General features: G+C 30.5%; 6 protein-coding genes and 1 long non-coding RNA gene across 16 annotated transcripts; 5 read left to right on the top strand and 2 right to left on the bottom strand.

Annotated features, from left to right (window-relative positions):
* The first annotated feature begins 113 nt into the window (after window positions 1–113).
* Window positions 114–2,916, top strand: Gcat (Glycine C-acetyltransferase). 2 transcript variants are annotated; one of them, XM_072015182.1, is made up of 7 exons: window positions 114–181; window positions 302–510; window positions 592–878; window positions 942–1,148; window positions 1,388–1,580; window positions 1,675–1,852; window positions 1,926–2,916. In XM_072015182.1, exons 2-7 carry the CDS (start codon window positions 346–348, stop codon window positions 2,081–2,083), a joined length of 1,188 nt encoding a protein of 395 aa, XP_071871283.1. In that variant the 5' UTR covers window positions 114–181; window positions 302–345; the 3' UTR covers window positions 2,084–2,916. The 2 variants fall into 2 exon arrangements, with proteins under 2 accessions (XP_071871283.1, XP_071871282.1); XM_072015181.1 differs by having other exon boundaries at window positions 132–220.
* Window positions 2,185–4,799, bottom strand: LOC139993452 (ATPase ASNA1 homolog). Of its 2 annotated transcripts, none has more exons than XM_072015197.1 (6): window positions 4,586–4,799; window positions 4,309–4,517; window positions 4,101–4,197; window positions 2,967–3,117; window positions 2,580–2,888; window positions 2,185–2,505 (listed from the first exon to the last, which is right to left on the bottom strand). In XM_072015197.1, the coding sequence occupies exons 1-6, from the start codon at window positions 4,711–4,713 to the stop codon at window positions 2,386–2,388; spliced, it is 1,014 nt and encodes a 337-aa protein (XP_071871298.1). In that variant the 5' UTR covers window positions 4,714–4,799; the 3' UTR covers window positions 2,185–2,385. The 2 variants fall into 2 exon arrangements, with proteins under 2 accessions (XP_071871298.1, XP_071871297.1); XM_072015196.1 differs by having other exon boundaries at window positions 4,101–4,203; window positions 4,586–4,797.
* A 240-nt stretch (window positions 4,800–5,039) lies between these two features.
* On the top strand, window positions 5,040–10,523 carry LOC139993451 (mitogen-activated protein kinase p38a). 3 transcript variants are annotated; one of them, XM_072015195.1, is made up of 11 exons: window positions 5,044–6,089; window positions 6,364–6,576; window positions 6,946–7,075; window positions 7,281–7,339; window positions 7,440–7,581; window positions 7,656–7,818; window positions 7,886–7,957; window positions 8,444–8,523; window positions 9,335–9,413; window positions 9,494–9,667; window positions 9,759–10,523. In XM_072015195.1, the coding sequence occupies exons 3-11, from the start codon at window positions 7,049–7,051 to the stop codon at window positions 9,836–9,838; spliced, it is 876 nt and encodes a 291-aa protein (XP_071871296.1). In that variant the 5' UTR covers window positions 5,044–6,089; window positions 6,364–6,576; window positions 6,946–7,048; the 3' UTR covers window positions 9,839–10,523. The 3 variants fall into 3 exon arrangements, with proteins under 3 accessions (XP_071871295.1, XP_071871294.1, XP_071871296.1); XM_072015194.1 differs by lacking the exons at window positions 6,364–6,576; window positions 8,444–8,523 and adding an exon at window positions 8,899–8,978 and having other exon boundaries at window positions 5,040–6,089; XM_072015193.1 differs by lacking the exon at window positions 6,364–6,576 and having other exon boundaries at window positions 5,043–6,089.
* Window positions 10,524–10,663: 140 nt separating this feature from the next.
* Window positions 10,664–12,297, top strand: LOC139993450 (uncharacterized). 4 transcript variants are annotated; one of them, XM_072015189.1, is made up of 5 exons: window positions 10,664–11,221; window positions 11,291–11,463; window positions 11,551–11,800; window positions 11,896–12,022; window positions 12,086–12,297. In XM_072015189.1, the coding sequence occupies exons 1-5, from the start codon at window positions 10,877–10,879 to the stop codon at window positions 12,295–12,297; spliced, it is 1,107 nt and encodes a 368-aa protein (XP_071871290.1). In that variant the 5' UTR covers window positions 10,664–10,876. The 4 variants fall into 4 exon arrangements, with proteins under 4 accessions (XP_071871290.1, XP_071871293.1, XP_071871291.1 ...); XM_072015192.1 differs by having other exon boundaries at window positions 11,551–11,770; window positions 11,860–12,022; XM_072015190.1 differs by having other exon boundaries at window positions 11,551–11,752.
* A 1,028-nt stretch (window positions 12,298–13,325) lies between these two features.
* Window positions 13,326–17,267, top strand: LOC139993438 (uncharacterized). Of its 3 annotated transcripts, none has more exons than XM_072015160.1 (5): window positions 13,326–13,725; window positions 13,804–14,061; window positions 14,178–15,137; window positions 15,236–15,373; window positions 15,443–17,267. In XM_072015160.1, exons 1-5 carry the CDS (start codon window positions 13,326–13,328, stop codon window positions 16,345–16,347), a joined length of 2,661 nt encoding a protein of 886 aa, XP_071871261.1. In that variant the 3' UTR covers window positions 16,348–17,267. The 3 variants fall into 3 exon arrangements, with proteins under 3 accessions (XP_071871261.1, XP_071871262.1, XP_071871263.1); XM_072015161.1 differs by having other exon boundaries at window positions 13,807–14,061; XM_072015162.1 differs by having other exon boundaries at window positions 13,819–14,061.
* A 1,156-nt stretch (window positions 17,268–18,423) lies between these two features.
* On the bottom strand, window positions 18,424–22,402 carry LOC139993455 (trimeric intracellular cation channel type 1B.1). The gene is made up of 8 exons (XM_072015201.1): window positions 22,048–22,402; window positions 20,608–20,764; window positions 20,285–20,380; window positions 20,116–20,204; window positions 19,954–20,041; window positions 19,758–19,878; window positions 19,512–19,669; window positions 18,424–19,388 (listed from the first exon to the last, which is right to left on the bottom strand). The coding sequence occupies exons 1-7, from the start codon at window positions 22,166–22,168 to the stop codon at window positions 19,514–19,516; spliced, it is 828 nt and encodes a 275-aa protein (XP_071871302.1). The 5' UTR covers window positions 22,169–22,402; the 3' UTR covers window positions 18,424–19,388; window positions 19,512–19,513.
* On the top strand, window positions 19,746–20,381 carry LOC139993457 (uncharacterized). Its single transcript, XR_011801379.1, has 2 exons — window positions 19,746–19,885; window positions 20,102–20,381. It is a non-coding gene; the product is annotated as an uncharacterized lncRNA (long non-coding RNA).
* Window positions 22,403–22,517: the final 115 nt, after the last annotated feature.

Here is a 22,517-nt window from a genome sequence, read left to right on the forward strand (position 1 = left end):
GATATATTTTTCAATGATTATATTACTTACAAAAGATTACATACAGATCATCTCCTATAAAACAAAGTTATGCAGAGATTGAAGATTATTATACACCTAAACAGGTTTGTCCAGTTCATTATACTTTCACTTCTTCAGAATCAAGCATTACTCTAGTATTCATTGAGATATACTAGAAATTGTATAGTGCACTAAAATATGAATTCTATTCTTAATAAATGTATCTTATTCTTACTATATTTTGATTCAGCTATAATTGTGAACAAAAACATTGTGTTTTAAATGTTTATTTTCTTAACAGGTATAATATTTCAAAATAGAAGGTGGATAATATTGGGAAAATCCATGAGCTTACTGGCAGAATATATAACACCAGAATTGAAAGCTATAGAAGCAGCTGGTACATGGAAAAAGGAGAGAGTAATTGCTTCGCCTCAACGAACACGTATTGTATTAGCAAATGGAACAGAGGCTCTAAATTTTTGTGCTAACAATTATCTAGGGTTAGCAGTAAGTATTAGAATTTCTAAAATTAATATGATAAAATTGTGTTTGTCATATTAATCAATTTTTATTATTTCTTAAATTTAGGATAATAAAGAAGTCATTTCTGCTGCAAAACTTGCTCTGGATAAGTATGGAGCAGGTTTAAGTTCTGTTAGATTTATATGTGGTACACAAGACATTCACGTAGAATTAGAAAAGAAAATTGCTAACTTTCATGGCAGAGAAGATGCTATTCTTTATGCATCTTGTTTCGATGCAAATGCTGGGTTGTTTGAGACATTATTAACACCTGAAGATACTGTTATAAGTGATGAACTTAATCATGCTTCCATCATTGACGGTATCAGGTTATGTAAAGCAAGGAGACAGAGGTGAGTGAGTTAAATTTATTTTATTTTTCTTTATTATGTAAAAATATATTATATTTTGCAAAGGTACAAGCATAGGGACATGATAGATTTGGAGAATAAGCTACAGGATAGTATGTCTTCGCGTTTACGATTGATTGCAACTGACGGCGTCTTTTCTATGGATGGCACTGTTGCTCCATTACCAAAAATATTAGAGCTTTCAAAGAAATATAACGCCCTTACGTTTGTGGATGATTGTCATGCTACTGGATTTTTTGGAAAAGCTGGAAGGTAATTACATTTATTTTGATACACTTTGTATTAAATTTCTATTTAACAGCCGATACAATTTTTTATTCTATAACAATTGTTTAGTTCTTTTCACATTTTTTAACTTTCTTTTAAAATTCGGATCTAAATTTACTGTGGGTTTTATTAATTTACTCTAATTTTTTTAAATATATTGTATTATTGAAAAATAATTAGTTTAACTATAAGGTTTATTTTAATATTGAATAATTTAATTCTAGAGGCACAGAGGATTATTTTAATCAATTAGGAAATGTTGATATCATTAACTCCACGTTAGGCAAAGCTCTTGGTGGAGCAGCAGGTGGTTATACAACTAGTAAAAAAGAACTTATTAATTTGTTGAGACAACGTAGCAGACCATATTTATTTTCAAATTCATTGCCACCACCTGTAGTTGCATCAGCTAGTAAGGTATACTAAAATGTCAATTTTTTTTTTTTTTTTTTGTTAAAATAACAGAAGTAATGTGATCACTCATATTTTTATTTTTTAATATTATATATAGGTTATGGATTTAATAACAAACTCTATGGAATTTTTGGATCATTTAAAAAATAATACCAATCTGTTTAGAAGTAATATGAAAGCAGCTGGTTTTACAATTGCTGGTGACGATCATCCTATCTGTTCTGTTATGATAGGTGATGCAAGATTAGCTACTAAATTTGCTGATAAAATGATTGGTAAATATTTACAATATATCATGTAATGTATCAATTTTTAACAATACGTATAATAATCGTTTTTTATTTATAGAACAAGGAATCTATGTTATTGGTTTTAGTTACCCAGTAGTACCAAAAGATAAAGCGCGAATACGTGTTCAAATTAGTGCTGCACATTCAGAAAAGGATATAGAATATGCTGTAAACGCATTTGTACATATTGGAAAAGAACTTAATATTATTAAGTGATATCCTTTCTATTCATAAAAAATTCTAGTAATTGAAATATTTTTTAAAATTTTTTAATCAAATCGGTAATACAAAAAACAAAAATAAAAGTTACACATATATAATTGATCAAGTAATGTTTAATATGCTTGTACACCAGACTGAAATTTTTAATATATGCATTCCTATTATATTAAATATTATAAAAAAAAGTATTGCTTCTTATACAAACTTCATCGTGTATAAGTGACCTTTTTAGTTTGAAAATCTTTTGATTACATGTCAAAGTTATATATTTTTACGAAATGTCAATTGTACAGACGTTAAGGCTTATATGGCTTCACAAGATTTTCCGAAAATTCTCTGACTTGTTGGACTCCTCGAATTTCTTTTTCTAATAAAGGAACCCGGATAATATGAAAATCTTCATAAAGATCCATTATCTAGCAAAGAGTTATTGTATTAATTTTTTAAGCTTCTATATGAAATAATATGAAATCATAATATTTTGATTTACCTGCTCTAAATATTTGTCTTGTATTTTATGCCTAGCAAGACACAGTTTACAAGATGTATATTTTTCATTTAAGAATAATAACTGATTCACTATGATATTGTGAGTATCTATACCACATTTTGTTAATTCTTGTACGAGTCTTTCTGTCTCGTACAGTGACAAGAATTCTGCTATGCACACACAAACAAATGTAGTCTGATCAGGGTTTTTAAATTGTTCATTAACTTGTCGAATGACAACAAGCATCTCCTCTATTTTGTTACAGAATGTATCTACATTGAAATCTGTCATTCCCAATAATGAACTGATCTATAACAAAGTAGTTTTGAAATTGGAATACTGTTTAAGCTGATACTACATTCATTCATTAAACTAAATATTTCTGACCTGTGTAATAAAAGGACTAATCTTCATCTTCAGACGCATTAATTTCCCCAATCCTTTTTCTACTACTTGTGGGAATGATAATAATCTTAAAGTATGACCAGTGGGTGCAGTATCAAAAACAACAACAGAAAAGTTCATTCCTTTAACCAACCTGAAAATATGGATAACATATCAAACAATTAAATTATACCACATATAAATATTGTTGGTAAAACTACAGAAAAGCTATGTCACCTCCGATTTCGATGATTTTTATTTATGTCATAAAACTTGACATCTTAAACAACTTTTTCCTATATATATAACTGGCACTTTCGCTTAGAAGGATTCACAAAAATCTGCCGGTACCACAACAGTGAATTCTGCCCATAGTTGTGTGTGTCTGGCAGCATATGCGTCAGTATTGATTGCCGACTGTCGGCTGCTTTTCTTCTGTTTATAAACGAGGGTCAGGTAAGCTTAAAGGTTCCATGCACAACTGCATATACGAGACTACAAGAAACGCTTGTTATAATTTAATTAAGAAAGGATATCATCAATGTTTTGAATTTGGGTTAATCTTTTTAATAAGGCTGCCACGCAGCGGATGGGAACGCTTGTCTAAAATAACAACAATTATTTTTTTCACAAAATAATATCAATTATTCATTTGCCTATTATTTTTATAATTAATTTGTTATTATTTCATGGGACGGCTGAATAGAATAACCTAAGCCAAACCGAAACTCAATACATTGATAATATTCGCTTTTAAATAAGTTATATATTATAAATAACAGATATTTCTTGTAGCCTCGCATATGCAGCTTTGTGCTGGACCTTTGAGCTTGCCTAACCTTTGTTTATAAACAGAAGATAAGCAGATGAGAAGATGGCAACCAATATTGACACATATGTTGTCATAGATGCACAACTATAAGTGGAATAGGTAGAACATAAGTAGAATTGTAGAAGTATCAACAGGTTTCTACAAATATTTCAAAAACTAAGAGAGATACTATGCTTTTTATATGTATAGAAAAAAGTTGTTCAAGATATTAATGTCTATAGCATATTTCATAATCATCCAAATCAAAGGTAAGAAAGTTTTTCTATGGTTTCACCAATATTGTTAAATTACAAAGTATTACTAACTTCATGACTTCTGCATAACTCATTGCTTCATCTATACCAGGGAATGCTCCAACAATTTCTTGCATTATGCTTCTACTCAATCTCATGGCTTCTCCTCCTGAAACTGTTTTGTAAGCAATTTATGTGTACATTTACTCATCAAACTACCAACAACATTGCAAGCATATAAAGTGTAATGCAAAGGTATAACATTGATAAAACAAAATACCTGCTTCACTTTCGAAATACTCCTCTGGTAATTCGGTAATGCCCACATTTGGATCTATTTCCATAGCGAAAAGATTTTCAAAACCTTTTACTTTCGTCGGAACTTTACTGAACTTTTGATCAAACGCGTCGGAGATATTGTGCGCCGGGTCAGTAGATATGATGAGTACATTTTCTCTGACTTTCGATAACTGCACAGCCAACGAACAACTGGAAATTAAAACAAGCGATGATCGAACTGCGATAAACAAACGAACTTTTGAGGTTAGAATATTAACCTGCATGTCGTTTTACCGACTCCACCTTTACCACCGACAAATATCCATCGCAAAGACCGTTGTTCGATTACGTTCCTAATCGAAGGCTCGTATTCAATCATTTCTTCATCATTTATGCTCATATTCATCAAGAAAGACCGTATTCCTAACAAATTTTACCACGTCATTTACTAATGTCGCTAGTTATGGGGCAAGAGCTATTTTTTTATGTTAGATACGCAATAATTGACAGAGAGTGGCGCTACAATCGCTCAATCATAGCTCTATAAATCACATCTTACATTAAGTCGTTCCTAGCCTGCGCACCAGCGAAGATATAGATGGCGTTACCGTCATGGATTAGGTTATTGGGTCATCGTCCAAGTTGGTAAGAGTGAGATGATAGCTGAGAGGGTAAAACACATATGAGACATGACTTGATTAGATCAGCGGTTCTTAACCTGTGATCCATAGTCCCCGGGGAACACAAAATCTTCATACATGCAAGTTATTATTATATTATTCGAATAAAAATCATTTAGTTTATTTATAATGAATCTCTTCTCTCCGAGAAGGTTGTTAAACAGTTAATGTGTTTTAATTATATATATTTGACACATTACTTATTTAAATCTTGAGTTAAGTCTTAGGGATCCACGACAATAAAAAATTATTTAAAGGAGATTTGTGATAAATAAAAGATTAAGAACCGCTGAACTAACTGGCAGAAATAAAAGCTGTCTCGAGTTAAGGGGAAAGAGACAATGGAATAAGACTAAATACATATAGGGTGGGCCATGTCCATAAGTCAACTTCCCATTTAAAAGTTACATAACCTTTTCTTACTGTATATTTTTTAACTTTTGTTCCAGATTTTTATATTTTCTTTTTTGGGAATCTAAATTATTTTTTTTTTTTTTTTGATTTAAATAGAAATTTGTTTCATCCACAGAATATTATGACGAATACTCTGCTTTGGATATCTTGTATATATTTATGTATTATATTCGTTCTATAGATTTTTGCACCTTTATATTTCCCAAAAATGGATAGATATCCGTTTATTACTTAGTCTATCAATTAAATTCTCAAAAATATGAATTTGCATAAACCCCCCCCCCCAAATCGAATACATTGTTTGTTTAATCGACGAAAAACAAGTATCGAGAAAGACAAATCGACCTCTCGCCGTTACAAAAAATTTCAATACGCTATCGATCTGAATACAGAATCGACTTCGAGGGATCGTAGACATACGATTATACGATAGATGTGGTATATAGTTTTTAATACTGGGCTAATTTGGAAATGCATGAAGTGTCTGTAAACTCCGGTTTCAAACGTTAGTGCGTGGTGTTTGTGTTATAATTGTTGTTATTCTTTCTTTTATCAAGCGGCGTGACTGAGAAATTGAATGTAGCATGCCGCAGTTTCATAAAATCGAAATAAATAGGACCGAATGGGAGGTTCCGGAACGATACCAAATGCTCACGCCAGTGGGATCAGGAGCTTATGGTCAGGTCTGGTAAGAATTCAGAAAAACAATTCCAACATAAATTTATATGTTTCAATAATTGCATAATACCATCTTAATCTCATATATCTTTTAGATTGTTCCTTATTCGGGAACCTGTCTAAAATGTTTAAACGATCCCGCTCCATATCTCGTTAATAATTTAAGATTTGGTTGCGACCATGAACCAATCATAACCTTGACATTTCTACGATCGTTCATTATGCCATTTAAAATCGTATATACACATATGTCATTCTTTCTTTTTTCTTATTTTGTAATTTAGATTTTAACGAGATTATCAATACGTAAATGTTACGATTGCGGCAGCTCGTGCAAGTATCTCGTGCACCGTCGCATTCTACATCATGGGCCAAACTAAAATTAGAATTATTTGACAATGCTTTTCCGCGAAGATGAATTTAATGAGATGTATTATACCCGAATTTCCCCGGTGAAACATTTCACAGAACTTCCACTTGGATTTAATAATTGATTAGTAAATTTATATTAACTCCTACTTTATTATTTAATTCTTTAAGTACATGAAATACATTGTGTTTTCTAGAAAGATAAATCCTCTTATGATCATAAAAGAAGATTGATATATACATATTCATATATTATATAATTTTAAATAATTATGTTTAAGTTAGTTATTAAGATTTAAGTTTATTATTGTAATGTAAACTGTAATATGTATGTATTTATTGATTCCCTTCTGAATTACAAGAATTTCTACTTCCTTATTATAAATATACATTCACATAATCTTACAACTGAGTATTTATATATTATATATATTTTTATTTTATTCTATGTAAATCATAGTAGAAACTGGATTAAGGAATCATATATATATTTTTAGTTCGGCAGTTGACACAAAAACTGGACAGAAAGTAGCAATAAAAAAGTTAGCCAGACCATTCCAATCAGCTGTGCATGCAAAACGCACATACAGGGAACTTCGTATGTTGAAGCATATGAATCATGAAAATGTGAGTACACAAATGTGGATTATATATAAGTTTAATATATCTTTGAAGTTGGCATTGTAGAAATTAATGGATTTAGAAACTTTATCTTGTTACTAAATTTAGGGACAACTATGTTCTGTATAGTGAGTTCCATCATGTTATTATTGACCTGTACAAATCAAAATCAATGAGTTTTACAATGAAATAATCATATAATTCATTACAGGTAATTGGTTTACTGGATGTATTTCATCCTTCTTCTTCTTTAGAAGATTTTCAGCAGGTGTAAGTGCTTTTATGTACTTCTATAATGTTGATTATCTCTTTTCAACCCCTTGATTATGACTCCTTATCATGTTTTAGTAATCACATGTACTTTTAATAGATATTTAGTCACGCATCTGATGGGTGCAGATCTCAATAATATTGTAAGAACTCAGAAACTTTCGGATGATCATGTACAGTTTCTTGTATATCAAATCCTTCGTGGTCTCAAATATATTCATTCTGCGAGTATAATACACAGGGTAAAGTAGCATAATTGATAACAACAATTTAAATGTAATATAGAATACTTTAAATACATTCTTGTCAAATTTAGGATTTGAAACCTTCTAATATAGCTGTGAATGAAGATTGTGAGCTGAAAATTTTAGATTTTGGATTAGCCAGACCTACAGAAAATGAAATGACTGGTTATGTTGCTACAAGGTGGTATAGAGCTCCAGAAATTATGCTTAATTGGATGCATTATAATCAAACAGGTGGTTATTATTTTTCTTTTTGCAAATATCTTATAATACACAATAGTATAATATTTATGCTTTTTAGTTGATATATGGTCTGTTGGATGTATAATGGCCGAGCTATTAACGGGGAGAACGTTATTTCCGGGAACAGATCGTATCCTTTTTACAACCAATCATGCTTTTTATAATTCCTCTTAATATCAATGTCTAATATTCAAGTTTGTTGTTTGTGGTTTTCATCTAATTATGTTGTACTTGTATGCACATAAAACTTCTTTCACAATTCATCTTCAATGAATATTATAAATCTTTAACCATCTTTAACCATCTCAGAATTAAAAGATATGCTTTTCGCTAAGGCTCTACATGGCTTCTTTCCTGCTTTAAAATGTTCAGTTATTTTACTAATATGTTAATTACATAGTATTTTATTTGTCAGTTGGCAAAAAATGTTTTAATTTAGCTTCTGTTTGATAGCAAGGGAAATTAGCTTTTATTTTACAAGTAAAAATTCATTCAGATATGTATATAATTTTTAATATGCTTCAATGCACGAAATTGTTTGTCGTATTTATGTAATAATCAAAGTATCCATATAGTGAAAGTAGAAAAAGGTGTGGTGGAACCTTAGCAAGAGCAGATATACACCAACTGAACTTAATAATGGAGATACTGGGTACTCCACGTGACGAGTTTATGCAAAAAATATCGTCAGAGTCGGTAAGTAATTTTTAAATTGTTAAATAAGAATTTATCCATAGAAAAAGCCTAAATAATGCATGCTGCTCATTTATAGCGTGTTACAATTTAATTGCCTCGCATGTTACATGTTTTTTTATCAATATTTCCCTGATTAATAAATTTCACTATATATATATATATATATATATAACTAAAATGAAAGAATTATCTTCATAATATTTACAAATTTGTTTGGTGAATATATGTTATTTCCATATATATATTATAACTCGTACTTTGGAATGCTAACAAATGCTTCAAATAATTACAACCATAATTCATATTACATTACTTTAAGTTTTTCCTACTCCTGTATAATAAATTATGCTTCAAACATACCTTAACTTTAAGCAGACATTGATCATCTAACACGAGTTTTAGTACTCTGTGGTACACCCACAGAGGAAACTTTAAGCAAAATTACCAGCCAAGAGGTAATTTTTTTTTTAGATAAATATTTTTTGCAATCTTTCTTAATTATTTTTTTTATGAATTAAAATTTTTTACATTATTTATTCGCATTTTATAATTCTTTCCATAATATTAAAAATAATTTTGTCTATAATATGATTTTGCTTTGAAGTTTAAAATATAAGATAATATTAATATTAAAAGAGCTACAAAAAAAGTATAATATGAGTTATAACAAAAATATGTAACGCATTTATGAGGTATTACATACACAATTTTTGAAGAATATTTTCATGAAATATTGTATAAATTTCAAATATTGAAATAATACAAATTATATGTAAAAACTGAAAATTAATAAGTAAAAATATTGTTTTAGGCGAGAAACTATATACAAAGTTTACCTCCACTAAAAAAAAAGAACTTCAAAGAAGTATTTCGCGGGGCCAATCCTTTAGGTAATTACCGAATTTAAAAAGTCTTCTAAATTAAAATTATTTTTAGAAATTAAATTAACATATTTTTTATTACTTTTCAGCTATAGATTTACTTGAATTAATGTTAGAACTAGATGCAGAGAAACGAATTACAGCAGAACAAGCTTTAGCTCACCCATATCTTGCACAGTATGCTGATCCAACTGATGAACCAGTATCTTTACCATATGATCAAAGTTTTGAAGATATGGATTTACCTGTTGAAAAATGGAAAGGTATATGTTTCCATTGTAATATATATATGTATATTTTATAAATAGTCATTAATATATTACTAACGCGGTAATTCATTTTTATTATTTGTAGAACTTGTTTATCATGAAGTTATAAATTTTGTACCTCAACAATTACCTGCAATGGCTTCGACGATTGAGTCTTCTTCGTAAGCTTACGTCGATAGCACAAATAATATAGTAAGATAAGTAAGATAATACAGTAAGATAATCTTAACAATGAATAATTATGAAAAGATACATGTATAATTGTTATATACAAAGGATATCACATTGTATATAATATGGTGTTACATAAGTAACAGAGTTAATCATACAAACTTATTTGTATTAGAGGCAAAATGTATATTTTTGTTAATGACGCATGATACAAGGAAATGCTAATATTTTTCACACTGAGCATAAGTTGTTTTAGAATATAAAGCTATCAAACATGTGACAAATTATTTATATTCATGGTTTTATATGGACATTTTTGTTACATATTCACGTGTTTGAATACTTTGAAGCTACGAATGCATGCGCAATTTAATAACCGAAGATCTATTAAGGATTTAAAGCAACTTTTTTTTGTAAAAAGCCGAATTACTTAATATAAAAGACAACTCTTTATCAATAAAAATAAATTATTAAGAAAATGCTAGCTTCAAGGGTTAGATTTTGTTGTATACACCGCTGGTTCTAGTCTATAACATAGAACATATTACATCGAATTTATGGTTAAAAATAATTCTTATTTCACACGCAGATGTAATTTAAAATAATTTAATCTCTAAGATACTGTTATAATGATGCTTTTAACAACAAACATGGCTGAATAAATTTTTTGATCTTTGTATATCGTTTGTTATTTATATTAAGAATTATTCATCTTATTCTTTCACTATGCACATACATTTACGTAAGAAAATCAATAGCTAAACAGACTATGTACTTTATGTATTCTTTCAATTTTTTTTTTCATGTATATTTTTCTAAATTCTAGTAACTTTTTGAATCTTACGTATGTATGATGTATAATCCGAACGTAATTCATTCATTGCATTCTTTCAGCATACAAATTTTTGCTACGAATTTTAGTATAAGCTCAAGATATGTATATATAGCTTTTATGATATGTAAATAATGGCATCTATGCAAGTGGGGGATTAAATAACCTGATTATGCTACAAATGATCGAAGCAATTTATCATGCCAATTGCATGGACCGATAGTCTAACGTTGAGATTAGTAATTTTTTACAGTAAATACGAATGTCTAAGAAATCCTTTTCATCCGGATTATAAGAACAGACGTTGTCGTTACAAAGCTTACAAGGAAATTGTGGATTCTATGGATGTTTGTTGTTTAACAGTTTATGATTGTATCAAAAGGATTACCTGTGTAAAGGCCCAATACTGTTATGAGCTGTCTAAAATCAGTGCTGCAATTTCCTGTGAGAAGTTTTATAGACCAATAGCAAACTGGTTTCCAATAATCCATGAACTGTTTTTCCCATTTATACCAACTTATAATTGTACAAGTGATTGCTGCAAGGTACATATCAACTTATAACAAAACACATTGTACAAATTTTATTTATTTATTATAACAATTTTGTTATAGATATGCAGTGACAAAACAGATACACATGAAAGTTATGACTATAAAGAAACACAGGAGCAGTCGACACGTCCAGTCCCTGCGGAATCGAGAGCATTAAGCACAGACTGTGGTTGTCCATATGAAACTTGTTATTGTGACAAATCGAATATAGCTAAACCTCGTATTCGTCTTAGGTAATTTATTTCATTTGCATAGTGTTAATACATCACTGATTAATATTACTGTACATAATAAAATATATTAAAACATGGTCCACTTAGGAAAGTAGAAAAATCACCTTTTTTCCTGGCGAAAGAGAAGGGTGTAACTACTTCGCAAACCACAGCAAGAGATTGCAAATATTACTTGCACCAGCAGAAAGTATCTCAAATTGATGTGGGGAGTAACATCAGAAGTATCAGTACTGAGCATGCGACTCAATCTGAACTTTCTTATTTCAAAACCGCATGTATAGCTTGTCAAGTGTGTATGGAAAATGAAGTACCTTTTAACTTGATAAAAAAAGATCTAGTAAATAGATTCTTGTCCTTAGTTCAATCAACGAGAATAAATGTAAAGTTTTTCAAAAGTTACAAGTAACATTAAATGTACGAAATAATTTTCAGAAGGAGACAGACATTAGTTACACAGATTATGCTCCACCAGTGAAAGACATTAAAGGAAGAAAGAAAACTGACGAGTTTGACATGTTCGGCAAGAGTGTTGCGTTTCAGTTGCGAAATATAAGTTTCGGTGAATATTGATAGCGTAATATATTACAAAAATAATTATTAAGATAAAATTATTTGTCTTCAGAAATTGCTGTTAAATTGGAGAAACGAATACAAGATTTAATTGCACAAGAACGTCTGGATCATATGAAACTGAAATATTTGGATTGCTGTACAGCTTCTAGTTGCAGCGAATGTGCAGTTTTGCGCAAGGAAATGGTTTGCAGCTGCGGTCTTCCGGTAATCATGATCAAGGCAGATTCTTCCTGCGATTTCGATTGCAAGCAACGAATATAATATTTATGAATTGTCTGTATTTGTTTAGTGCTTAGAAAAAAATCTTATCAAAGATATAATATATGAATATATGAAATATGATTCTATATGTTGGTTTTGGTATTAATGTATAGTATCGTAGCAAAACAAAATTAATAAAATAACGTAGAGTGATTTAACAAATGCTTCCGTTCGATGTATCGCGCGATCAAATTCAGTCGCGTTCTCTAACTGAAACTGATTTTATCTTGTGGATAGTCGTAAAATTATAAACGTATAAGAAACCGCAAACACTATTTTCATAGAGACACTGTATTAAAATACTGTTGGTAAATTCTTCGTATTATAAAATGTCGTCCAAATGGAACGAGAGATTAGTGATCAGTTTTTTAAAAGCGTACAAGCAGTATCCGTGCCTCTGGAACCCTTATCACAGACATTACTATAACTGCTATGAGAAGAACAAGGCATTGCAAAAAATTATCAACGATCTCTGCATACCCGGCTTTACCGTAACCGATTATTTGCACCAGATCAAGAGCATAAGAGAAAAGTAATGTACGATCGGAATTTTTGGTAATAAATATTGTGAAAGAGATAAAAGAGAAAATAAAAAACATCATGAACGAATGTAATTTCTTTTTAAAATGATTATTTTGCGTTTAATAATCGGAATTCACAGTACTGAATGGAGAAGAATAAACAGCCTTCTTCATTTACTGTAGTCTTATGACCTTCATGTCATCTTAAATGCAAAAACATTGTTTAATCTAATTTTTTAAACATCGAAGCAAACATTGAAAATTAATACGAAATGTTCTCTATACAGAGCATTAAACAAATTTTTATCTTAAAAATATTTAACAAACTATGTTATTGATTGATTTTAGAGATGATTACTTTTTAACATCAATGGTTACAAAACTATTTATGAAAACAATGATTCTCATTGGCACAGATATAAATTGGAACAAACACGAACAATCCAAAGTCTACAATCTCAGAAACAATATAAATCACCATTCTCCTGGTACAATGTAGTAGCAGGCATGTTGGCGAAGGTGATTGATGACGAAGAAAGGCAGAGCGGTCAACTTCATGAACAAGAAATGACTTCTGCTGTTAGATCCTTGAGCAGTGATAGTATAAAAACTTCACAGGAAAGAAAAAGAGTAAGCCTAGAAGCAAAATTTATGGAAATTCATCCATGTAATAATGCCACCAGCGGTCGGATGATTTCAAAGAGGAGCAAATCGCAGGAAAAACCATCTTGTCTGGATGGAAAACGTAATTCAATGAGGGAAACGATAACAACAGAAAAAAGGGAGAAAAGAGTAAAGTATGTTCCTTGTCCATCCTTTAGATCAAAGAAAAATGATTTGAGGGATCATGAAATAGATGAACTTTTGTATTACAAACCCACCAGAGATGTAGAATCTCAAGAGATAGGTAAAAAATTTGTTCGAAAAATAACTTTGTAAAGAAATATGATAGAGTACGAATAGTTTAGTTTTTTCTAACTTTAAGAAGAATATTTTCCAGCTATTCCAAATACTTCCATGGATACCAGATTTAACCGTGATTTTCCTTTAACGAAAGCAAACGGTAACAGTTATGAATTACCATTTTTAAAATGTCCACTGTGTGGTTGGGAAGATGTGAAACATGAGCAAACTGAATGTAACAAAAACGAGAGAAGAAATTATATTTCTTGTTCGGAATACAATAAGAATCTTTCTGATGGATACAGCCCGTGTGCCGGATGTGACAGTGTCACGCGTGATAGTATGTAAAAAATCAATTTTTATTATAGAGAAATATCTGTTTGAAATTTGAATGAAATCCTAAAATTTGGATGTATGTGCAGATACCAACTTAAATTTATTGTCTATTTTATTCAGATTTACCTTTCCGATCCATGGGAATTACTGATCTATCAGAATATTTAAAAAAGTATGTGAACAACTCCGAGGATTTGGAATTTCTACAGACATTATCAAGACATGCATCTTTTGCATCTTTGATAATAAGACATCCATCTGTTGTAACTTTAATAACAGGACTCTCTGCAAGGGCATCAATTACTTCAGCCATGAAACCTATTCAAATTACGAAGAAATATGCTTATACAGAAGTAGAACAAAGCGAAGATCCAAAAAGGGTTTTAACAAATAATATTCCCGCATCCATATCGGTTCAAACGCAAGTTCTACAGGCGGACCCTGTAGTAACAGGTAAATTACAATTGGGTAGCATAGAAGCTTCTACCCAACTAGTTCTGCCAGATCCGGATAAACATTCAAAACTAATTGAATTCGTACCAAAAGATGTTTCTCGAGATACGAAAAAGGAACAAGGTACAGAATCAGAACCACTTGCAATTGAAACGCGATTTTCTATTGGAAGGAAAAAACGTGAAATAGGTGTCAACGCAATGGATTTTTTTGACAAAGCGGTGCAAAATACAGTTTGTATATCAATTCAAACTACAGATGAAATTGATGAAAAAGGGAAAGAGCAAGATAAATATTATAAGACTGATACGATAGAGATGAAGGAAGTAGCAATAAATGTGGTAGATCAAGCTTCGAAAGGAATACAGAGTAGTATCTGTGTATCACGAGGAAATTTAGCCTACCGTATGTCTTTTGAAAAGATGGTAGAATTTGGTACTACCATGTCCTTGCATCAAGTGCGTAGCGTCGGTTGCGTGACAGCGGAAAAGATCAAAGAATTCAAATCGAACTTCGTACAATGCGTTTCTAAAGAAAAATTTCCTTTGGCTCGATCCAAGTCTGATGATTCTGTGAAACGTTGTGCTCGTCGAGATACGGAATTGAAACATTTTGTGGAAAAAGAAAGTAAGCATTTTAAGTGGTACTGCTTTGCAGCTTAGCAAAATATAATGCAATACTATGCATATAAAACACTAATTTTGTAAAATTGTTTTAATTGATAGCACAAGAATTTGAGGATTCATGCACAACAGATACGTGTCCATTGAATATACTACATCTTAGTAGAGATCCCACCATGCTCTCAGTTTTACAACAACTTCTGCAGAAAATATTATTTATACACGAACAAAAAATGCAAGGTATAAAATTAAACAGATCCTTATAAGTTTATGTATCAATTTTCATAATTTAACGAGGTTTAATTTCAGACAAATATAAATATCACCTAAAAGAAAATTGTTTCATCGACATGGACAAAATGGTGACAGCAATCAAAGAATATATAATGATGCTAGAGCCAAGTGTTATCAGAGATGATGTGAAAGAATTTCATGAAAAGGTTGATAAGAAGTCATCTTTGACAGAAGTTCGAAGACGACCAAGTTTGAAGGAAATTGGCACGTTTACCATGTGTAATGATAAATTAACCATGACTGAAGAAGATATTTTCGAATTAATATTGCAATCCACATCCACGAAAATGGATAAAAAACAAGGAATCGTGGAAGACAGTATATTGCTATTAGAGAAAATGAAGAGGAAATATCCAATGATAGACAAAGAAGTTTGTACTCATTTGAATTGTAAAGATGTTGGTATCAGTGGGTCGTTGATGCAGCTGTGCAATCGCGACATAGAAGTTCAAGGTGATACTCGATTGTTCAAGGACTCTGTATGTGTCGCAAAGTATGAAGATATAACAGAAAGAATAAGCGTGGGTACCCAGAAACGAGATCCGATACTGGTTCGAGTGATCAAGTGCAATGAAAGTCAGGCGGTAGTAAGGTCGGATAAAGAAACGTTAACTATGAAGAAGGATGTACATTTTGAAAAGAAATGTATAAGCAAACGTGTAGAAACATGCGGTCGAACGACTTGCATTCCGTCCACTGTTTGTAAAATAACAAACGAAGCCAATTTAAAATCTACTCTTCGTAAAGAGCGCGAAAATGAAATGATCGATAGTTATGATATATGCGATATAAATTGTAAAGGAAAAATATCTTATGATTGGACTGATGTAACAAATGATATACTTTCAAATGTTACTAATTCGAAAATTCCGATATGCATGAGACCACTACAAAAATATACATACACTAGAAGCAAATAATTAAACATTAGGATTAATATAACATATAAAATACATAAATAAATCTTGTAATAAAAAGATATGGAATTTTATTTGAGAAATAAGTATGATCTTAAAATGACTTTGATCTCATATTAACTTTTCCTTTTGGATATTGTTATATTTTTTAAATCTATTATTGTATCATTTTTTTATTCTTTAAAATTGTATCTTTAAAAATATCTTGTTTATATCAGCATATAGAAACAGTTGTTATCACAATTGAAGATCGTTTTAAACGCATTGGTATATCAGGCTACCATATCTTCAGAAATGAGCAATAACTTTGATGCAGATCAAAGATTAAGAGAAATACCTTAAATTCTAGAGAACTCTTTATATACATTTACATATATAGACAGAGAAAGGTGTGATTTTTAGAGGAACTCCGTAATTTTTCGATGAAATTAGCTGCAATTAAAGAAGCTAACTGTTAAGAGAATCCCGTATAGTTGTTAGATTGGATCACGTGAATCGGTTCGTTCAGTAGAACGAGAATCCTTGGTTCAATTTCGAAGTCAATATCTTGTTATATTCAGGACAGGCAATTTCGTGGTTTTTCACCTGACAGTCCGAGAACTTATGGCAGGCCTCATGTTTCATGTAGCGTTGATATGAACGTATAAGGACGGATCGGAACGCTTTTACGTATTTACGTAGTGTCTACGCTAACGCGACAACACAGAAATATCTTGTTAAAAACAGATTGAGTAACGCTATAGATTAATCGCTTTAACTGCATATGCATAATCCATCATGTACGTCAATTGGGAAAAATGCCTAAACTGCGCACAGTGCGATATACAAAAATCGAAATAGCTATTATTTGATTTTGATCTTATTATTCGATGACATAATCAGTCTGTAAGTATATAAATGTTAAGTAATAATTCCCCCCAAAATCGATAGAGAATTATTAAAAATTGTTTGTACATTAAAATCTAATCATTTGAAAATTAGCTCACTTATTCATTATATATTCTTCTTTATTAATTCTTCTTAAATAATGTTTGTTACACTTTAAATATGGAGAATTTGAGCAAAGATATGTATAATTTTAATTTTCAAATTAAAAATTTTTTTTCTTTCTTTAAAGAGTAATGTAAAAAAATGGTTTAAATTATTCTGTAATTTTGATTGTTTTTTGTTTAAAAAATATTGCACTACATTGCTATATATAATCTTTTTCTATTACAAACTACTATATTGAACGTTCTTTATTTCTTAAGTGAAATCCATTCATAATAGTGACTTGGTTGAAAAATGGATTTCTGACCACATTTATTTCAAGAAAATTTTTAATGTTACTCAAAATCTCTATCCTTTATTAAATGCTGGCACAATATCTGACGAAATGGAAGGGAAAATAAATGATTTCTGGACAAAAAAATGGAAAGATTATTCCCGGCATCTGCACTATTTATTTAAACGTCATCGTGTGTGTTTAGACAAAGAAATAAATATTCAAGATATTTTAACTAAGGGAGGGAGTAAGGAAAATACTAACAAAGATTTGATAAATAGACTTTTACTTACCTCGGACCATCTAATAAAGGATTAAATTTTAGGAACACTGTACATTATATGTATTTTGTGATCTTTGTACTAAATGCTTATTCGAATACTGTACTATAGAATGTGAAAACGTGGCTAACAAATGTGCGAATGTGGACTGTGAACGTGGATTGCGAACGTGGGCTGCGAACGTAGTCTGCGAACGCGCGTACCTGATCTGTGAACGTGGCGAATATGGTTTGCAAACGTAGCCAGCGAATTTTGATTTGTGTTCCAATTTCTCGTTCAATGTCGCACTGTATTGTATCTCGGGAAACCTTTATTAAACAATTACCATTTGTTAATCGTATTGGGGTATCGACTAGAATTTGTCAACCCTTATTTGTTATAAATTATGACAAGCAATGGTATATTTTTCATGTTTTTCTACAATAGGAGATACATAATAAGGGCTCAGAAGGCTTAGGTTGGGAAGCAATCTTGTTGCCTCTAAACCTTTGCGTATTAAAAAGGTTGGAAAGATGATAAGTTGACAGAAAGGTATAGAAGAACAAACTTCATTTTATTACATGAAAATGTATAACGTTCTGTCAATTGGAATATTATATGAAAATTATGTTATTTAATTTCCATAGCAAATTCTATTCACATCGTTGAGTCCAAGGCAAACGCTTGATACATGTGTGTATGGTAGATAAGTATCAATTGTCAGTATCTAATTATAATAAAATGGTATAAAAGAGTTATAATTTTCCTCGTTGATATATTTAAGTCATGTATAGATGATTTCATTTGTTATCCGTTTTATTATCAGAAGTCTTATTGTTCCAATATGCATTAAAATTACCTTAACGCTTAAATTCAATAACCTGAGTATATTTCTTCGTGATAAATATCGTACGACAGATAATTATTCATTCACACAAAATACATATACCAAAATTAGGATATTTTGAATTGAACATTACTAACAATATGTCTCAATATGCACTTAAAAATTGCACTTCACCCTATAAAATGACACACCAACAATTTTTTTCTAATTCAATCGTTAAAACATTGTGTGAAATCGTGTATATATAGATTATTAAAAAATCAACAAGAAATACGTTTTTAGCCTTCACGTAAAAATTTTATCGATTTTAAGTATAATTCTCTTATATTTTATAAAACATAACGAATTTACTTGTTACGTAATGTTATTCATATAAAATTGTCTAATTAATTATGGAGAGGCAATTATGTTGGCAAGTTGTTGTCAACAGAGATAATACTGTTGGTATTCATAACGGTGGAAGCCATACTCTCCAATATATCACTTGTCATTATTAAAATATGTATACTAATAAATTATTGTACTTCCAATATTTAATGATTTGTCCATGATCATGCATCGCATCGTTAACATGCGAGTATGGCCTGACTAGTTTAAATTGATTCCATGCATTGATTTTCAGCATATCAATGCTAATATATTAACGTTCGTATTGGGAGAATTTTATGCGCACCTATCACAAAAGAAAAAAGAAGAAATGAATATTATACATCGCAAACTCGAAAATTGAATTACATAGCAGTAAAATTACATGTACGTAGTATTATCTAATATTATGTAAATGAAGTTTACAAACATTTAGTCCTTTCTCTTGGCATCCGCTTTCTCATCTTTAGCTTGGCCTCGTCCCAACAATTTGGCTAACCAATCGCAAATTCCTCCGAGGAACAACGCAGAGAATAGATTTTCAAAAGGTACGAACGGATCATGAATTCCAAGCAAAATGGACGATAGCTGAAATTAATAACAATTAGCACTTAGTAACAAACAAGATTAGCAACGATTAGCTTTCATTTAAGAAAGAGTACAAAATTCCTGTTACCTTGAAATACACGAAGAAAATAACGATACCAAAGTAAACTAACGCGTGAGGAGCGGAGATGAGATCAGTCTTTTTATCAAGGACGAAGATAATGGATGCAACCATTGATGCTTTCGTAGGGCTAAAAAGTAAAATACTATGTATTACTCATTTCTGTTTTAATCTATAAAAAAATAGAAAGAAGATGTAAATGTACAAGCTAGGTTGCATAAATTCCATAGCAGTTGGAGTCCATACTCCTCGTATAAGGCGTTCAAAAAGTTTTGTAAAACCTGCACCATTTCCTAAAATAAATTAAATAAATTAATTTTGTATTTCAATACACTTTTACTTTTATTTTTCAGATATTAAAAGTTACCTTTGAGTGTTCCAATTAACACCATGATAAGATATGCATTTGGGTAAAGTTTTCCTGCATGAGATACTCCATCATATACCTTTTTACACCTGTAAGTTATGGCAAAATAATATAAACATAACAGAATAAGATAAAAAAAACAAATATCTGCTTATTATTATGTACTCACCTATATATTTCCTTCATAGTAGCACATACTATCTTTACTGGTAAAAACTTGGCAATTTTATATCCAATATCAAATGGTGTATAAAATATCATATACCTGTGCAATAATTAAATAATAATATACCTTATTAAATGTTATGGGAGATGTCATATTATTGGTTGTGTAAACAATTGTGTTTTTCTTGTACTTGTACTTTGGTAAAAAGTGCAAGTGCAACAAAGACACAATTGAGATCTGAAGCTTGGAATATAGCTTGAAGTTATGGAAAGATATTCATTAAATTATTAATAGAGATTTATAGTTTTTAATTTAATGATACTGACCAAACAACAGTTGCTACTACCACTTGTGGTGTATTTTTCAAAGGTGCAATAATCGGCTCTCCTAAAAGACCATTGCATAGCATACCACTTGCAAACACTACCAACATTGTTGAAAGCCAACATGAAAGAGGGTGTTTCCGAGAAAATGCTTGAGCACCTATTCAATAGAATTGTGATAGTATGAAGTTATGAAAAATAATGAAAGTTACAGTTAAAACAGTCTGATGAATTAGTGGTACAACATTTTTCAAAGATTTTTAAATATTTATTAATTAGTAACATGTAAAGAAACATTTAATTTAATTCAGAAAAACACATACAAGATATGATAAATTTTCTGTTTTCTAATATACCATGAAATATCAAAGGGGCAGGTTCTTTCAAGTAGGTCACTTGGAATCCTTACAAGTATACTATATTGCATGTATTCGTGCAGATATAATGTAAGTCTACTATAAACATGAAAATAATGTTTTTTGGTATATTTTTAACACTCTGATGAGTATAAAATTAAATTACATAAAAGTTTATTTTAAAAAAATACAAAAATAGTTAAGAAATACATTTCACAATAAAATTTATTTTTCATATGATTTTAGATATAACTACTACCAAGGAATATAAAAGGTACAAAAATTCTTTGAGTCATTGTTCAAAGATTGCTGCTTCATGGTTCATTGCATAAGAAAGTCATTGATACAAAAAGTTTTACAGCTATATCTGGGAACATTCTTACACAATAAACATTTTAGGAAATATTTAGGAAATATTTACAATACAATTATTTATTTTCCATATTTATTTATAATAAGTTATTTGCATAACTTTAAGAAACACAAAAAATTATAAGAAATCAAAATTGAGGCCAAAGGTTTGAAAAAACTTGGCGTGCCCACAAGGGTATATACTGAAATAGATTAGCTAGATAAATTCAGTGAATGTCATAAAATAGGATTATTCTAATTATGCCACATACCATGTGAGAATAATTTTTTCTCTCTTTGAACATTTTTCATACATTTGTTTTGGACAATATTATTAAAAGTGGAAGTTGTATTAATGTTCTTATTTTTATAATATTAATAATATCAAATATGTTTAGTAACAAAATTGTATTTTTATGTCAAAGAAATTAATAATTCTATAGCATTAAACTTACAGAAAGATAATAACACTTTACTTTAATACTTAGAATAAAATAATCCAATTGTTATGAATAAAAAAAGAATCTCTTAGCTTAAGTATTATTAAATGAGATTAAGGGAGAGCTAATTTATTAATAATAAAATAAGTAAAAAATAAGATAATAAATAAAGCGGGAAGTGAGTTAAACAAGAATAATGAAGAAAAATTGTTGGGAGCGAAACACAATCTTAGAAAAGGTATAAGCTGGTTCTGAGCAGATTAAATTTAGAATTGGTCGGGTAGGCTTGAGCTTACCGGATCCCAAATCTTCTCTGACGTGTAAAGCACAGAGTACGCTGTGTGCGATATCAAAGTACGGGAACATTTTCAATTTAATGACCTGATTGGCCATGTCCAGGAATGCTTCGGGATCCATTTTCAATCGATTTTGCAGCCGTTTCAGGGATAAACTTTTCGTTCACGTAAAACTGTGTCTATCGGCGTTCAACAATCCTTGAGTTTGAAACGAAGTCACAAGCGCCCGCGAACGACGCTAGCTATGCGCCGTCTGCTAGACTTGGTCGTCTGCTAGACTTGATCGTCTGCTAGTTATGGAATCGGTCCCTACCATTAGAACCTTACCGTCGAACGAACAAATTTCATGGCCTCTCTAAAACTCCTTCCTACAGATGGCAGTAAACGATTGCGTTTGTATCTATTTTTTTTTATCACGTTTGGCTTTTGCATGAATTTTAATCCTTCATAATGGTTGGGTTAAATACGTG

This window comes from Bombus fervidus, chromosome 13 (assembly GCF_041682495.2).
Source record: "Bombus fervidus isolate BK054 chromosome 13, iyBomFerv1, whole genome shotgun sequence".
Taxonomy (NCBI): Eukaryota; Metazoa; Arthropoda; class Insecta; order Hymenoptera; family Apidae; genus Bombus; species Bombus fervidus.

Bases quoted from the DNA above. Each gene is read 5' to 3' on its own strand.
- Gcat (XM_072015181.1), top strand. From the start codon at position 199: ATGAATTCTATTCTTAATAAAT. The intron at 511-591 runs GTAAGTATTAGA...TCTTAAATTTAG, and splicing joins ACAATTATCTAGGGTTAGCA to GATAATAAAGAAGTCATTTC. The intron at 1,581-1,674 runs GTATACTAAAAT...TATTATATATAG, and splicing joins TAGTTGCATCAGCTAGTAAG to GTTATGGATTTAATAACAAA.
- LOC139993452 (XM_072015196.1), bottom strand. From the start codon at position 4,713: ATGAATATGAGCATAAATGATGAAGAAATGATTGAATACGAGCCTTCG. The intron at 4,518-4,585 runs GTTAATATTCTA...TTTAATTTCCAG, and splicing joins GTCGGTAAAACGACATGCAG to TTGTTCGTTGGCTGTGCAGT. The intron at 4,204-4,308 runs GTATTTTGTTTT...CTTACAAAACAG, and splicing joins GTATTTCGAAAGTGAAGCAG to TTTCAGGAGGAGAAGCCATG.
- LOC139993451 (XM_072015194.1), top strand. From the start codon at position 5,986: ATGCCGCAGTTTCATAAAATCGAAATAAATAGGACCGAATGGGAGGTT. The intron at 6,090-6,945 runs GTAAGAATTCAG...ATATATTTTTAG, and splicing joins GGAGCTTATGGTCAGGTCTG to TTCGGCAGTTGACACAAAAA. The intron at 9,668-9,758 runs GTATATGTTTCC...TATTATTTGTAG, and splicing joins ACCTGTTGAAAAATGGAAAG to AACTTGTTTATCATGAAGTT.
- LOC139993450 (XM_072015192.1), top strand. From the start codon at position 10,877: ATGCCAATTGCATGGACCGATAGTCTAACGTTGAGATTAGTAATTTTT. The intron at 11,222-11,290 runs GTACATATCAAC...ATTTTGTTATAG, and splicing joins GTACAAGTGATTGCTGCAAG to ATATGCAGTGACAAAACAGA. The intron at 12,023-12,085 runs GTGAATATTGAT...ATTTGTCTTCAG, and splicing joins GTTGCGAAATATAAGTTTCG to AAATTGCTGTTAAATTGGAG.
- LOC139993438 (XM_072015160.1), top strand. From the start codon at position 13,326: ATGTTGGCGAAGGTGATTGATGACGAAGAAAGGCAGAGCGGTCAACTT. The intron at 13,726-13,803 runs GTAAAAAATTTG...TCTAACTTTAAG, and splicing joins TGTAGAATCTCAAGAGATAG to AAGAATATTTTCCAGCTATT. The intron at 14,062-14,177 runs GTATGTAAAAAA...TATTTTATTCAG, and splicing joins TGACAGTGTCACGCGTGATA to ATTTACCTTTCCGATCCATG.
- LOC139993455 (XM_072015201.1), bottom strand. From the start codon at position 22,168: ATGGATCCCGAAGCATTCCTGGACATGGCCAATCAGGTCATTAAATTG. The intron at 20,042-20,115 runs GTAACTTTTAAT...AATTTATTTTAG, and splicing joins GTTAATTGGAACACTCAAAG to GAAATGGTGCAGGTTTTACA. The intron at 19,670-19,757 runs GTAACAGGAATT...TATTAATTTCAG, and splicing joins TTTTCTTCGTGTATTTCAAG to CTATCGTCCATTTTGCTTGG.